This window comes from Sapajus apella, unplaced genomic scaffold, assembly GCF_009761245.1.
Source record: "Sapajus apella isolate SASKATOON/1434 unplaced genomic scaffold, GSC_monkey_1.0 scaffold57, whole genome shotgun sequence".
Lineage (NCBI taxonomy): Eukaryota > Metazoa > Chordata > Mammalia > Primates > Cebidae > Sapajus > Sapajus apella.
In genome coordinates, this window is record NW_022436997.1 from 1,044,346 (window position 1) to 1,058,097 (window position 13,752).

Below are 13,752 nucleotides of genomic sequence, written 5' to 3' on the forward strand. Positions count from 1 at the left end.
GAAGCTGGAGGAGATTTGGAGAGAATATGGAGCATGTGATTCCTCCATCCCTAATCCTTGTTCATTGGCAGACCTGTATATCTCTGTAGATAGGAAGGAGGGAAACATTTGGAAATACTGTATTGAGGAAGAGAGGATGGAATCAAGAATCAAGAACACAGCTGGTGAAGTTAGTATTGGAGAGGAGAGGTTTTTCCTTCTTTTGAGCAGAACTACAAAGAATGATGTGGGTAGATTCAGAGATGTTTTGAGGTACCGTGAAGTTTAGGGAATAAATTTTATGAACATAAATTGGCTTTATGTTCATAAAATAGAAGGCAAGATCATCAATCTGAGATGTTCTGTTATTTGCTTGCAGCTTTCACTGCTGACCACTTCTTAAAGTTATTCTTCCGTTCTCTGAACTTGTGATGTATTTGTGATTGGTTTTATGTTCCTTTGCACCTGATCATATATTTGCTGGTAATGTTCTCTGCACATTAATATGACCCCTCACCATGATTATAGTTGATTAAGCTCTTTGAAGATGGTACTGAAGCCTGTGTATCTTATATTTGCTGCCTGCTTACTTCAAATGGAAAGAGTAACTGATTTCATACTGTACCTTTTTGTCCACCGGCAGGGTATCTGTGCAGATCAAGTGAAAGTTTCCAGCTATCATCGCTACCAAAGAGTAGAAATGAATGAAAATGCACTTGGGGAGCTGAAGAAGCTATTTGATGCCAAATCTGAGCACCTTCACCAGACCCTGGCCCTTCATTCTTATACTTCTGTGCTCTCAAGGTTGCAAGTGGAGTCTTACATCTATGCATTGCTCAGTAGTTCAGCTGTTCTGAGATCGTCAGTAATTCACCAGCAAGGCCGAGGTGTGTAAGTAATGAAGATCTCTCTCTTTTCTGTGTTTTGAAATTAAAAAAAAAATTGAGGGGTGTAGTCTGGTTGAATTGACTGTGGTAATTGGTCTTGCAAAATGCTATTTGTGCTTGCAGTTTTACCATGCTTCCCTCAGTGTAGGATTGAGATTTGCCTTAATGACATTTCTTGGGAACGTTGCCAGGTCTCTTTTCTCTGTGGCTTTCTCTGCTTCTCTAGGATGCCAGAAAGCTCACAATCTATCATTAATGTCCTTTGCTGTCCTAGTTTATGTGCTTGTTACCAAGTTGAGTCCAAATACAGGTTTTGATTATAAAACGAATCATCAGAATACTTCTTCACCCTTTATCTTTTGTGCTTTGTTTGGACTGCCTTTTTTTTGTAGGGCTGTTTTGTTTAATTTTCCAACAGAGGATTAATAATGTTCTGAATTTTTCATCTTATTTTGGATTTTAAGAAATTAGCCTTAACGACACAATATTAACTATTAAGTATGCTTATTGAATTATGCGGTTTTTATTTCTGGGGGATATATTAGGATACTTTAACGTAAAAGTCCCCCTCCCCCATTTTCTTAACTACTCAAAGAACTGGGGGTAAGTCAAAGATCTACTAATTTTCAAATAAAAAATGATGGATTATGGCCAGGAGTGGTGGCTCACACCTGTAATCCCAGCACTTTGGGATGCTGAGGTGGGTGGATCACTTGAAGTCAGGAGTTCGAGACCAGCCTGGCCAACATTGTAAAGCCCCATCTCTACTAAAAATACAAAAACTAGCTGGGCATGGTGGTGGGTGTCAGTAATCCCAGCTACTCAAGATACTGAGGCAGGAGAATGGCTTGAACCTGGGAGGTGGAGATTGCAGTGAGTTGAGATCATGCCACTGCACTCCAGCCTGGACGACAGAGTGAGACTCTGTCCCAAAAAGAAAAAAAAAATGAATTGTGATGAGGTTGATTTTTCCCTTATTTTGAAATACTTCAGTGTTAAATACTTTTTGGCTTGGCTGTTTATAAAAATTTAAATATTTTGATATAACTTTTCTCCTTTTATTTTTATCTGCACTAAATATGTTTAAGGTTTTTTGTTGTTGTTGGTTTAAGTGAAGACACTAAAAATTCCCCCAAAAACACCATTTATGAGGGACTCCTTTAATTTCTTTCATTTACAGTGTCTAAACAGACAGAAAGCATTCCCTCTGATCTGTGTCAACTAAAGGAATGCATTAGTGTCTTATTCATGTTCACCAGGAGAGTTAATGAAGATACTCAGTTTCATGATGATATTCTTCTCTGGCTGCAGAAATTGGTAAGTGGACAGAAATAGATATAGTAGTCTGTTTTATTTCTCTCATAATTTAGGAATTATCTGTTATTTCATCATATTTGGTCTTCAACAGTTTTTTTTTCAACTAATTTATTTAATGAATTAATTAGTGACTTTTCTTTGATCATAACACGTGGTAGTAAGTTATCTAGTGCATTATTGAGCACGACGTTTGTTTCTCTCTAATAAACATGTTAAATGAACTCTGGACTTCAACTTTGGAAGAAATGGAAATGCAGGAAGTTTGCTAAATTGAAGACTAGATGTATATTCAGAATATAGGCACAGGTTGAGCATTCCTCATTTAGAAATCTGAAACAATCCAAAATTCCAAACTTTTTTAGTGCTGATATGATGCCACAAGTGGAGAATTCCACACGTAAGTACTTAATAGAAACTTTGTCTGATGTACAAAATTACAAAGAATTTTGTATAGCCTGACCGTCAGGCTGTGTATAAGGTATACATGAAACAAATGAATATAGTGTTTAGACTTGTGTTTCATCCCCAAATGTATTAGTCCTTTTTCATGCTGATGTTAAAGACATACCCGAGACTGGGAAGAAAAGGAGGTTTAGTTTGACTTACAGTTCCACATGGCTGGGGAGGCCTCAGAATCATGGCGGAGGGCAAAAGGCACTTCTTACTTAATGGCAGCGAGAGAGAATGAGGAAGAAGCAAAAGCAGAAACCCCTGATAAACCCATCAGATCTTGTGAGACTTATTCACTGTCACGAGACTAACATGGCAAAGACCAGCCCCCAGGATTCAGTTACCCCCCGACTGGGTCTTTCCCAAAACACATGGGAATTCTGGGAGATAAAATTCAAGTTGAGATTTGGGTGGGGACACAGCCAAACCATATCACCAAGATATCTTATTATGTTTATGCAGATATTCCAAAATCTGAAAAAATCTGAAAAATTTCTGGTCTTGGGCATTTTAGATAAGGTATCTGATCAAAAAATTTTCTATATCTCTTTTTGTCAGCTGATATTTAATGTTGTGCTTTAAAAAGTTTCTTTTAAGAGAAAGAAGAAAGGCATAAGGATTTGGAAAACTTAGGGAAGATGTTAGGTGTGTTAAGGGAAGAGGGGTGTTTGTTTATTGGTTATGTTTTTCAATGGGGCTGCCTTGGGTGCTGTTTTTAGATTTGTACCTAGAGTTCTTAAATGTGGGGTAATGTTTCAAGCATCCTTATTTGGATTTAAGGAACTATTAAAAACTAGTTTAAATTATTTGACTTATATATCTATTCACTTGTGGCCAGGAACATTAGTGATTTGTAATTTGCCAGAGAAGAAACAACTAGATTTGTAGAGAAACTGCTTGTGATGTTATCATAGTACTCATAGATTCATAGACCTCTGGTGTGCCTCTGTGGTAGAAACTCAGCCAGTGAATAGTATATCTTGTGTTTGGTTACTCTTTTGAAAGATTGCATGTATTTAAGCATTGGATAAATGACTTTACTAGACACCTAGATAAATTATTCTTGATTTAAAAAATAGATCATATGACCTTTATTGTTCAGGTATCAGTCCTACAAAGAGTTGGCTGTCCTGGAGATCACCTCTTCCTTCTAAACCATGTTCTTCGATGCCCTGCTGGTGTTAGTAAATGGGCTGTTCCTTTCATCCAGGTATGATCAATGGGCAATTCTTTCTGAGGGGTTGGGGTAGAGCTTTTATTAGACATTTTTCCTGAAGAAATTGTGAAAAAAAAAAGACTTTAAAAATAGTAATATTTAAAATAAAATTCTTAAATAGAACATTAAACAGTATACATTTATAAAAATTTAACGCCGAAACTTGTTGGGCCACCCATAATTGATAGAATTGTACTAGTTTGCTTGTAGTCTGGCTGGGTAGATTCAGTTGTATTTAATTCTACACAATTTCTGTGCAGGAAGGCTCACCAGGGCATTTTTCTCATGGTATTCAATATAGCTTCCTAAGTCAATCTGTCTCACACCACAGTTGGTACAGGTCAAACAGAAGCCTCCGCATCTCAGAGTTCTTTAATACTAGCAGAGATCTCAGGTCTGTGTGATCAACTCTTGTATACTTAGGAGTTGACTATGTGGTTTTTAGATTCTCCTCTCTGCTGTTGCCTTTGGGTCAATTTGTTACTCATAGCAACCACTTAGAATGGGCAGGACCAAAATATTTCCCAAATTCAGCTTCTCCACATCTCCTTTTGTTTTTAGTATTTTGGGTGGCAAGAAGTCTTAATCTTACTAGGTAGAAGAAGGATTTGTTGGTTTTTGTTTTGTCTCTCTTTGGATTAAAGTAGCAGTAGTGTCCTTCATCCCATGTTGTTATGGATAATTGATGGAACTGCCCAGCTACCTCTGTTCTTTGAGTGCAGCTGACTCAGTGCTGCCAGGTAACCCATGGGCTGTGCTTTACTCTTGTGTACTAGGTACCAGTGTCAGCCTTGTTCTCTTAACAGCAACTTTGGTTAGAACACTTGTGAACCAAGATTACAGACACTTGGTTTATTTGTTTTCTACAGTATGCTTTTTGCTTTTCTGATTTCAGATCAAAGTGTTGCATAACCCATCAGGGGTCTTTCATTTTATGCAGTCCCTTGCCCTGCTGATGTCTCCTGTCAAGTAAGTGTGGAAGAGCTTTGTGAAGTAGAGATTGAAATGCTTCCTTCTTCTAAGGGATTGGCTTCTGAAACTGCCTAGATCCAAAGAAGAACAGCTAAGGGAAGTTTGGTATTCTAGAATTTAACATTGCAGATTTTCTTTGGATTTGATTGATACTTCTTGTTTCAAAGTGACCCTTCAACTGCTTATATGCAAACAAACAACCATTTTTGTGGGTTCCCCCTTTTAGTGGGTTTGCCTCTCCTGTCATATATGCTATTGTGAAAGGTGCTACAGACAAAAAGGTGATCTGTTTCTTGGAAAAAGAGGTTTAGTGCCAGAAGAGAAATAGCACAGAGAGATTTAAGAGTTAAATTGTGAAGCTATGCAATAGAAATGAAGAGAATAAAGAGTTGAGTGGAACAGTCAGAGAGGGTTTCATGGTAAATGAACTATGTTTGGAGAATGGATTGGACTGGACATGGTGGCTCACGCCTGTAATCCCAGCACTTTGGGAGGCCGAGGCAGGTGGATCACCTGAGGTCAGGAGTTTGAGATCAACCTGGCCAACATGGTGAAACCCCATCTCTACTAAAAATACAAAAATTAACAAGACGTGGTGCCGTAATCACCTGTAGTCCCAGCTGCTCAGCAGGGTGAGGCAGGATAATTGCTTGAACCCTGGAGGCAGAGGTTGCAGTGAGCCAAGATCGTGCCATTGCACTCCAGCCTGGGTGACAGAGTGATACTCCATCTGAAGAAAAAAAAAGAATGGATTGGATTTCAGTAGGAGAAAAGGACAAGGGAGAACATGCAGGTGGGAGAACAGTGTGAGCAAAGGCCCCAACACAGGTTAGATACCTGTGCAGAGCACAGGTAGATTAGCATGGCCGAAGCTAAGGTGTGTGCAGGGGCTGGTAATAAAGGTGAAGAACTCGGGTGGGTTGGATTATAGAAGTCCTTGAAATTAAGATGAGGAATTTAGATGTGATAATTCCTTTCCCTTACTGCCTTGGATACAAGGGGCTGCTCCGGCGTGTGGTAGGTTATGATTTGACTCACAAGTGTTTTTGCATTTATATCTATGTTTTGGCCCTAAAGAAGCCTCTCCATTGTCCTTTTTTCACTCAGTAAGTCATAGTTGCTAAAATAGTTTCCCTGGCAACACTGGGAGCCTGGTTTGAGTTAAGGTCCGCAGCATATGTATTGAGGTCCTGTGTCAGGTAGGGAGCTGTGCTAGTGTAGCTGCTTTTCTGCAGTTGCTCATCATTACTAATTCAGAATAGTTGCATTCTCCACCAAAATTAGTGCAGTTTTAGTAGCCTTGGTTTTTGGCCAGTTCTTATTTCTTATTTACTAATTTAAACCATTTGAAGATTGGGTTGATGTGTGGCTCTTCTTCAGGGTGAGGAGATACTCCAGAATACAATCACGTGGGGCTTCATGTAAGTGATGGGAGTGATTATTCTTGTCCTTTAGAAATCGAGCTGAGTTTATGTGCCACATGAAGCCCAGCGAGCGGAAGCCATCCTCCTCAGGGCCTGGATCTGGGACCTGGACGCTAGTAGACGAAGGAGGAGAAGAGGTAACTTGTCATGTCCGCATCATTTTGATGAATCATTGTGAACCCTTCTTATGCCCCAGGTATAGTTCTAAGCACTTTTTACATAGTAGCTCATTTAACACATAGCATCTCATTTAATTCTTCCAGCAACCCCATGAGGTAAAGACTTATGATTCCCATTTTATAGACGAGGAAACTGAGGTGCATGAGTTTGAAGTATCTTCTCTCAAACCATAGAGTCATGAAATGTGGAGCCACTAGAGCTTGTGCTTTGAGCCAGTGTGCTGTGCTGCACCCCTTCTCTAGAATATCATTCTGTTCAGCTGGGAGAACTTGGCACCTGGAAGTTAAAGTCATATTATGTAAGATGTATATGAGGAGTTTCTTTATGTAGTAACAAGTTTCTGGGGTTTGAGCCTCACCTACAGATGATATGAATCTGAATAATAAAGAGCTGGAGCTTGGCAAGATTTTCCCTTAACTCATAAACTTCTTATCCAGAAATTCTCAATTGAAAGGTAGAGATGATTTTCTGTTTGTGGTGAGAATTTAATGATCAAAATCCAGCTTCCTGAGGTCGCCCTTGTTAATTTTCCTTTCTACGGTACCCATCGTGAGTCTATTTATAATCAGTTTTGTTCTCCAGCTAATTATCAGTTCTAGTCCTTTGTTTTGGTCTGAATCATGATTTGATGTTCTGGTCTAGGATGCTGAATGACCAGATTTGTTATCATCCCTCTCTTAAAAGGAGGTGAAAGTGTGCAGCAGACAGTTCTCAGAATGACAGCCATGGCAGCTGTGGGATCATGTCTCTGTATCTCCCAGAGTGCTCCTTTGGAAGCGAGGATCCCCTTCACAGTTGGTTTTCTCTTCCCGAGACTTGCAGGAGGAGGTGGTCAGGTGGTGGGAAATGATGTGGATGTGCAAGCGTCTTGGCTAGAAACTGAGGAGTCATTCTGAAGCAAGCTTCTCAGGAGCCAGTACAGATTGGTCTTTTAAAGATTGTAGTGGAGCAATATGTTTTTTTTAGAGTGGTCTTTCTTGGGGGAGAAGTCTTTTTTTCTGGTAGGTTTCCTGCATTTAATCCCAGACAGATAACGATTAAGGAGCATTATAAATACTTGTATTGTTCAGTTAAATCGTTACAAGTTAGTGGAAGTGTTTTAAATACTTCCGGTCAAAGTATTTGATTGATTATCTCACCCTGCATTGGGTGCCTGGCTCCTGTTTAGCACTCCCTCAGTATGCAGTGAATTCAAGAACATGGGGCGTAGATGAGGAAGTTGCCTCAGAAAAGCTGTGGGGAGGAAGGCGCTCTGAATTATCCACATCAGTGGTTTCTTGATACTAGCCATATACTAGAATCACCTGGACAACTAGCAAACCTTGCCCAGGCCCATACCCAGACATCCAAATATTTCAAAGCCTCCCTGGGGATTAAATGTAAGGCTGAGTTAAGAACAGCTAAGTTGAGATCTACTGCCTTAAGTAGAGTTCCTAAAACTCTTATTTGTTAGCCATTTTAGACACATAGTAAGAGGTAAAAATTGAGTGGCCTAAGAAAATTGTGAATGACTGGCACCAGTCCCTTGTTGAAATTCAGGTGATATATTCTTCAGGTTCTCAGGATCTTTTTACTTCCTTCCCTTTTTCATGTAGCATATCTCAGGACATAAATCAACTTGGTTTTAAGGTGACTTTAGTGTACTGTGTCAAACAAAAAGACCACGAAGATTTCCCCTATGTAATCGTTTTATATGACCACAGTTATCTTATACTGCTTTTCGCAGCGCTAGTTGACAACAGAACTTCAGTCATCCATAGCAAATGTCAATTGCTTCCTCTTAAGTCTCTTGAATATTACATAGACCTTGATTTTGGGGTAAGAGAATTGTAGCTAACACAACTCGAACTCTCATCTACGGTTTTTTTTTTTTTTGGGATGGAGTCTTGCTCTGTCATCCAGGCCAGAGTGCAGTGGTGCAATCTCTCGGCTCACTGCAACCTCTGCCTCCCAGGTTGAAGCAATTCTCATACCTCGGCCTCCAGAATAGCTGGGATTATAGGCGCATACCACCATGTCTGGCTAATTTTTGTATTTTTAGTAGAGATGGGGTTTCACCATGTTGCCCAGGCTGCTTTTGAACCGCCCGCCTTGGCCTCCCAAAGTGCTGGCATTACAGGTATGAGCCACAGCTCCAGGCCCATCTGTGATTCTTTAATTGATGTTATCAAAGCACTGATCCCTATAGTAAGGTCCTCAATCTAGAGAATTTCTTTTTTTCTATTTTCTTTGGGTTGGACATTTAATGAGAGCTATTTCAGTCACTGGCTATGACCCAGTTACATATAAAATTGTGCTTGCAATTTCAGGGGATTTACTGTGGAACTATCTGTGGAACTGGGACTATAAATTTCTGTCCTGGAGAAAAGATCCATGAAGACTCATGAGGATATCACATGTGTACCATTGAGACCTGTGATAATTTAGCTCCTGTAACTCTAGACCATAGTGTGATCTGATCAAACCAGCTGACTTGATTTTTTGTCTTTTCCCTTAGGATGAAGACCCTGAGACCAGTTGGATTCTCCTTAATGAAGATGATTTGGTGACCCTTTTAGCACAGTTCCCGTTTCATGAACTCTTTCAGCATCTTCTTGGGTTTCAAGCAAAAGGTAGACTAATTTGTCTTGTGTAAAATGTGGTAAGGCAAGTGCAAACAGTAACTCTGCATTGAATCTTACTTCTTGTGCAGGCTCTAACTCAGGTTTCTTGTGCTGAGCTGTTCTAGGCTTCTCTTGTGCTTGTAATTTCCCACTTGGTGTTTAGAGGTGAGAAGGCTGACTAGCTTGCACATTGCCCAGCTTAAATAAATTGTTTCTAATTTTCACTTTGTCTCAAGTTTTTTTCCCATTTCATGTTGATATGGGAGCCAGGGTAGTAAGATTGTCAGTTCTTCTCCATCTTGGCTTTGGGTGTTCATTAAAATATTTAGATAGCTGTATCTGTTCATGCTTTTAATAGTAATTATGATGTTTTTCTTTTATCTGGTTAACTTCTAGGTGATTATTTACCTGAAACAACAAGACCTCAAGAGATGATGAAAATTTTTGCCTTTGCCAACTCACTAGTGGAACTTCTGGCTGTGGGGTTAGAAACCTTTAATAGAGCACGCTATAGGCAGTTTGTGAAGCGAATTGGTTATATGATCAGGTAATACTGCTATTGGTTTGTCTTTCTCTGTTACTTTCACCCTAGTCAGACGCAGGCACTGTATAATTGGGATGATGGACATTTTAGTTGTAAACCTCAGGTCTTATTTCTTATAAAAGTTAAGATTTTTTCCTCTACTATCTGTAAGATGGGAATTTCATAACTGCTTCCAGTCAGAATATTTTGTGAATTATCTCAAATTGTAACTGGCTTGCTAGATGATTGTTCTTGGAGTCGAGATCCCCAATGCTGCTGCTGTGTTGAAGTCTGGGCGAGAGAGAAGGCGTCTAGGAAGATACAGGCTCTTAGTGCTTCTGATGTCTTAATAAATTTAGAGACTATGCACTGCTTTTCTTTGAATTAATATTATACTCTTTTTTTCTGCTTTATTTTTCTGTCTTTACTGGATTATTTCCTATAGCATATACAGATGCTGTTATTCAACTTCCTTTTCTACCCAAAAGAAACTCCAGAATCTAGCTGTGTCTTCCCATCTTCACTGCCCGCATCCCATTTCATTCCTAAGTCTCCTGACGTATCTTCCTGCTTCTGACTGCCCACTGCCCCTTTCCGCCCTTTCCCCAGTGTATTCTCAAACAGTCAGAAGACTCATAAGAGTCGCGAGTCAGCCCAGCCACTGTCTGCCCAGAACCCTACCGTGCTCCCCATTGCACTCAGGGAAAAAGCCAAGGTCCTCACCATGGCCTCCTTTCACGATCTGGTTTCCTGCCATTTCTCTGTTTCGTCTCCAGCCAGTTTCCCTCTCAGCCCGCTGGCCACTGGCCTCATTGCTGTTCCCTAAACATACCTGACACCCCTCAGAGCTTTTGCATTGGCTGTTTCTTCTACGTGGGCACTCTTCTCACAGACACCCTTGTGACTCCTTACTGTTTTCCAGACATTATCAAATGTCCCTCTTTTTTTTTTTTTTTTTTTTTTTGAGAGGGAGTTTCACTCTGTCACCCAGGCTGGAGTGCAGTGGCGCAATCTTGGCTCACTGCAACCCCTGCCTCCCAAGTTAAAGCAATTCTCTGCCTCAACCTCCCAAGTAGCTGAGATTACAGGTGCGTGCCCCACACCCAGCTAATTTTTGTATTTTTAGTAGATACGGGGTTTCATCATCTTGGCCAGGCTGTTCTTTAACTCCTGACCTTGTGATCTACCCACTTTAGCCTCCCAAAGTGCTGGGATTACAGGCGTGAGCCACCATGCCTGGCCCAAATGTCCCTCTTTAGTGAGGCCTCTTGTGCTCCCAACCCACCTCCTTACCCTGCCCACCCCTCCATCTCCAGACATACCTTATTCTCCTCTCTGGCTTTATTTCTCTCAGTGTCACTTACAACCATGTGACAGACTATATATTACTTTATTTGTTGTCCCTTTGCCCTTCACCAAATGTAAGCTCCATGAAGGTAGGATTTTATTTAATTTTTAAAATTTATTTTTGTTTCTATTTTTGGAGATGGAGTCTCGCTCTGCCACCAGGCTGGAGTGCAGTGGTGCCATCTGGGCTCATTGCAACCTCCACCTCTTAGGTTCAAGAGATTCTCCTGCCGCAGCCTCCTGAGTAGCTGGGATTACAGGCATGCACTACCATACCCAGCTAATTTTTGTATTTTTAGTAGAGATGGGGTCTCACCATGTTGGCCAGGCTGGTCTCGATCTCTTGACGTTGTGATCTGCCTGCCTTGGCCTCCCAAAGTGTTGGGCTTACAGGCATGAGCTACTGCACCTGGCCGAAGGTAGGATTTTATTTTTTCCATTTCATTATCTTCAGAACCTGTACGATAGTAGGAGCTCAATAAATATGTGTTGAGTAAATGAATGTTGTAAATGTAATAGAAAGGTGCAGCTATTGAGCTAATGAAAAGTACTGTATTATCTTTCCTCATGCTCAGGATGACCCTTGGTTATGTAAGTGACCATTGGGCACAGTATGTGAGCCATAACCAAAGCTCAGGATTGGCCCAGCAGCCCTACTCTGTGGAGAAACTACAGGTTGAATTTGATGAGCTGTTTTTGAGGGCTGTCCTACACGTGCTGAAGGCCAAAAGGTAAGACATATGATGACATTTAGTGAGAAGTAACTTCCTCACTAGTGAGAGTATTCGAGTGAAAGCCACGTAAGTAGGTCTTTTGTATTAGTTTTTCAGTGTATTTCACCTTTTATCTAGGGCAAATTCTTGGGCCTTAGTTTCCATATCTGTAGTATCCCCTTGTTGACCGAAATCATCTTCCTCTCAGTTCTTTCTGTTAACACTATTCTGGTATTTCAGTTTTTTGCCACCTTGAACTTTTGGGGAAGCCTTGAACAGGGGAAAACAAGGATAGATTTTCTCCATCACATTCCCCCTGCCATGCCTGCAGTGAGATGCAGTCGGTGCGCAGCATGTCGTACAAATGATTGGCTGATTTTATTGTTGAGTTTGCCTTCCTGCAAGGGTTTTAAGGTCTGGGAATGTCATGGATCTTGGTCCTCTGTCTGGGCTTTGTAAATGCTGTGTTTGGATCATGCTATCTGTGCCACTGCTTACAGCACAGGACCTCTTTGAGGCATAGGCAGGGGCACAGCGATGCGTTCCGTGTTCCCTTCCCTGAGCCACTGGTCAGGTTGAGGAGTGGATTCTGCTGCAGGATTATGCCCTTCACTAGGAGATGCAGGTCCGCCTCCACCCCCACCCAGCTCGGCTTATAAACTGCTGGCTCTCCCCAATTTTGGCCATCTCCTGAGCTAGCTGTCTACCCTCCCTCTTGCCATGTGACTCTTAGCTTCAGTCCCCAATTTATTCTATGTTGTGTAGTAAGTTTGAGTCTTGGTCTGCCATTTACTGTTACCCTGGAAAAGACACTTAATATTTGTGGTCTTACTTCATTGATAAAACAGAGATGGCGATAATGATACTACTGTTCCATTAACCTCATGGATATGTGATAAGGGTGAATTGTGGTAATGTGAGGAAATATATTTTAAACCATAAAGAACTTTTCAAATGCGACTAGGGGTTGTTCTTATGTGGTTTCATATGGGGAATAGAATAATCTAGAGACTTAGAGACTAAGATCAGGAGTTGTTAGCTAAGTGTTAACCACTTTTAGACACTGTGGAGGCGTGAGTCTTAAATAGAACTTTGGTATAGAAATTTATCTTTTTTCTTTTTATTTATTTTTTTGAGACAGTCTCACTTTGTTTCCCAGGCTGGAGTGTAGTAGCACGATTTCGGCTCACTGCAACCTCCACGTCCCGGGCTGAAGTGACTTTCTCACCTCAGTCTCCTGAGTTGCTGGGATTACAGGCACTTGCCACCATGCCTGGCTAAATTTTTGTGTTTTTAGTAGAGACAGGGTTTTACTATGTTGGTCAGGTTGGTCTCAAATTCCTGACCTCAAGTGATCCACCCGCCTCAGCCTCCCAAAGTGCTGGGATTACAGATGTGAGCCACCACACCCAGCCTTATCTTTAGATTGCTCCTGTTACATGGGTACCATAAATTTTCTGGTCTCATGAGATGCACCAAATCCTGTTGGGAATGGTTTCAGGGCGTCAGTGCAGTAGCACCTGCCCACTGACGCCAGCCTGGTGCGTGGAGAGTCTTACTTCTCTATCTCCTGTCACTTGTTCTTGACCTTGCTTAGGTGAGAGGCAAAGCTTTCATCCTAGTTACTTCCTAGGGCTTATGTATTGAGCTGTGAACCCTTCCTGTAACATTGTGTACATAATTCACAAAGATAACTGTTTTAAAATGTTGACAGCCATTGTTCTTGAGTTTATTTTAGGAAACAAATTATATGAGAACCAGATATTTAAAGCTATGAAATTTAAATTTATTTGGGACTCAAATGGAAATTTCTGGCAATAGCTATCCCTTCAACCTAAAACAAAAGTAAACTATATTAAAAAACAGACAACAGAAATTTAAGCTATGGCTGGGCACAGTGGCTGACGCATGTAATCACAGCACTTTGGGAGGCTGAGGCAGGCAGATCACCTGAGGTCAGGCGTTTGAGGCCAGCCTGGCCAACATGGTGAAATCTCATCTCTACTAAAAATACAAAAATTAGCCAGGCATGGTGGTAGACTCCTGTAATCCCAGCTACTCAGAAGGTTGAGGCAGGGAGTCATTGGAACTTGGGAGGTGGAGGTTGCAGTGAGCTGAGATTGTGCCACTGCACTCCAACC

General features: G+C 41.0%; 1 protein-coding gene across 2 annotated transcripts in view; it reads left to right on the forward strand.

The window, feature by feature from the left end:
* Positions 1-13,752, forward strand: part of EPG5 (ectopic P-granules autophagy protein 5 homolog) — a 118,294-nt gene that overhangs the window by 14,036 nt on the left and 90,506 nt on the right. For both annotated transcript variants that reach the window (XM_032245250.1, XM_032245251.1), the window contains exons 3-10: positions 623-866; positions 2,047-2,183; positions 3,736-3,843; positions 4,745-4,818; positions 6,277-6,382; positions 8,923-9,037; positions 9,425-9,575; positions 11,474-11,629. In XM_032245250.1, the coding sequence (XP_032101141.1) occupies positions 623-866; positions 2,047-2,183; positions 3,736-3,843; positions 4,745-4,818; positions 6,277-6,382; positions 8,923-9,037; positions 9,425-9,575; positions 11,474-11,629 (1,091 nt within the window). The remainder of the gene's footprint in view (positions 1-622; positions 867-2,046; positions 2,184-3,735; positions 3,844-4,744; positions 4,819-6,276; positions 6,383-8,922; positions 9,038-9,424; positions 9,576-11,473; positions 11,630-13,752) is intronic.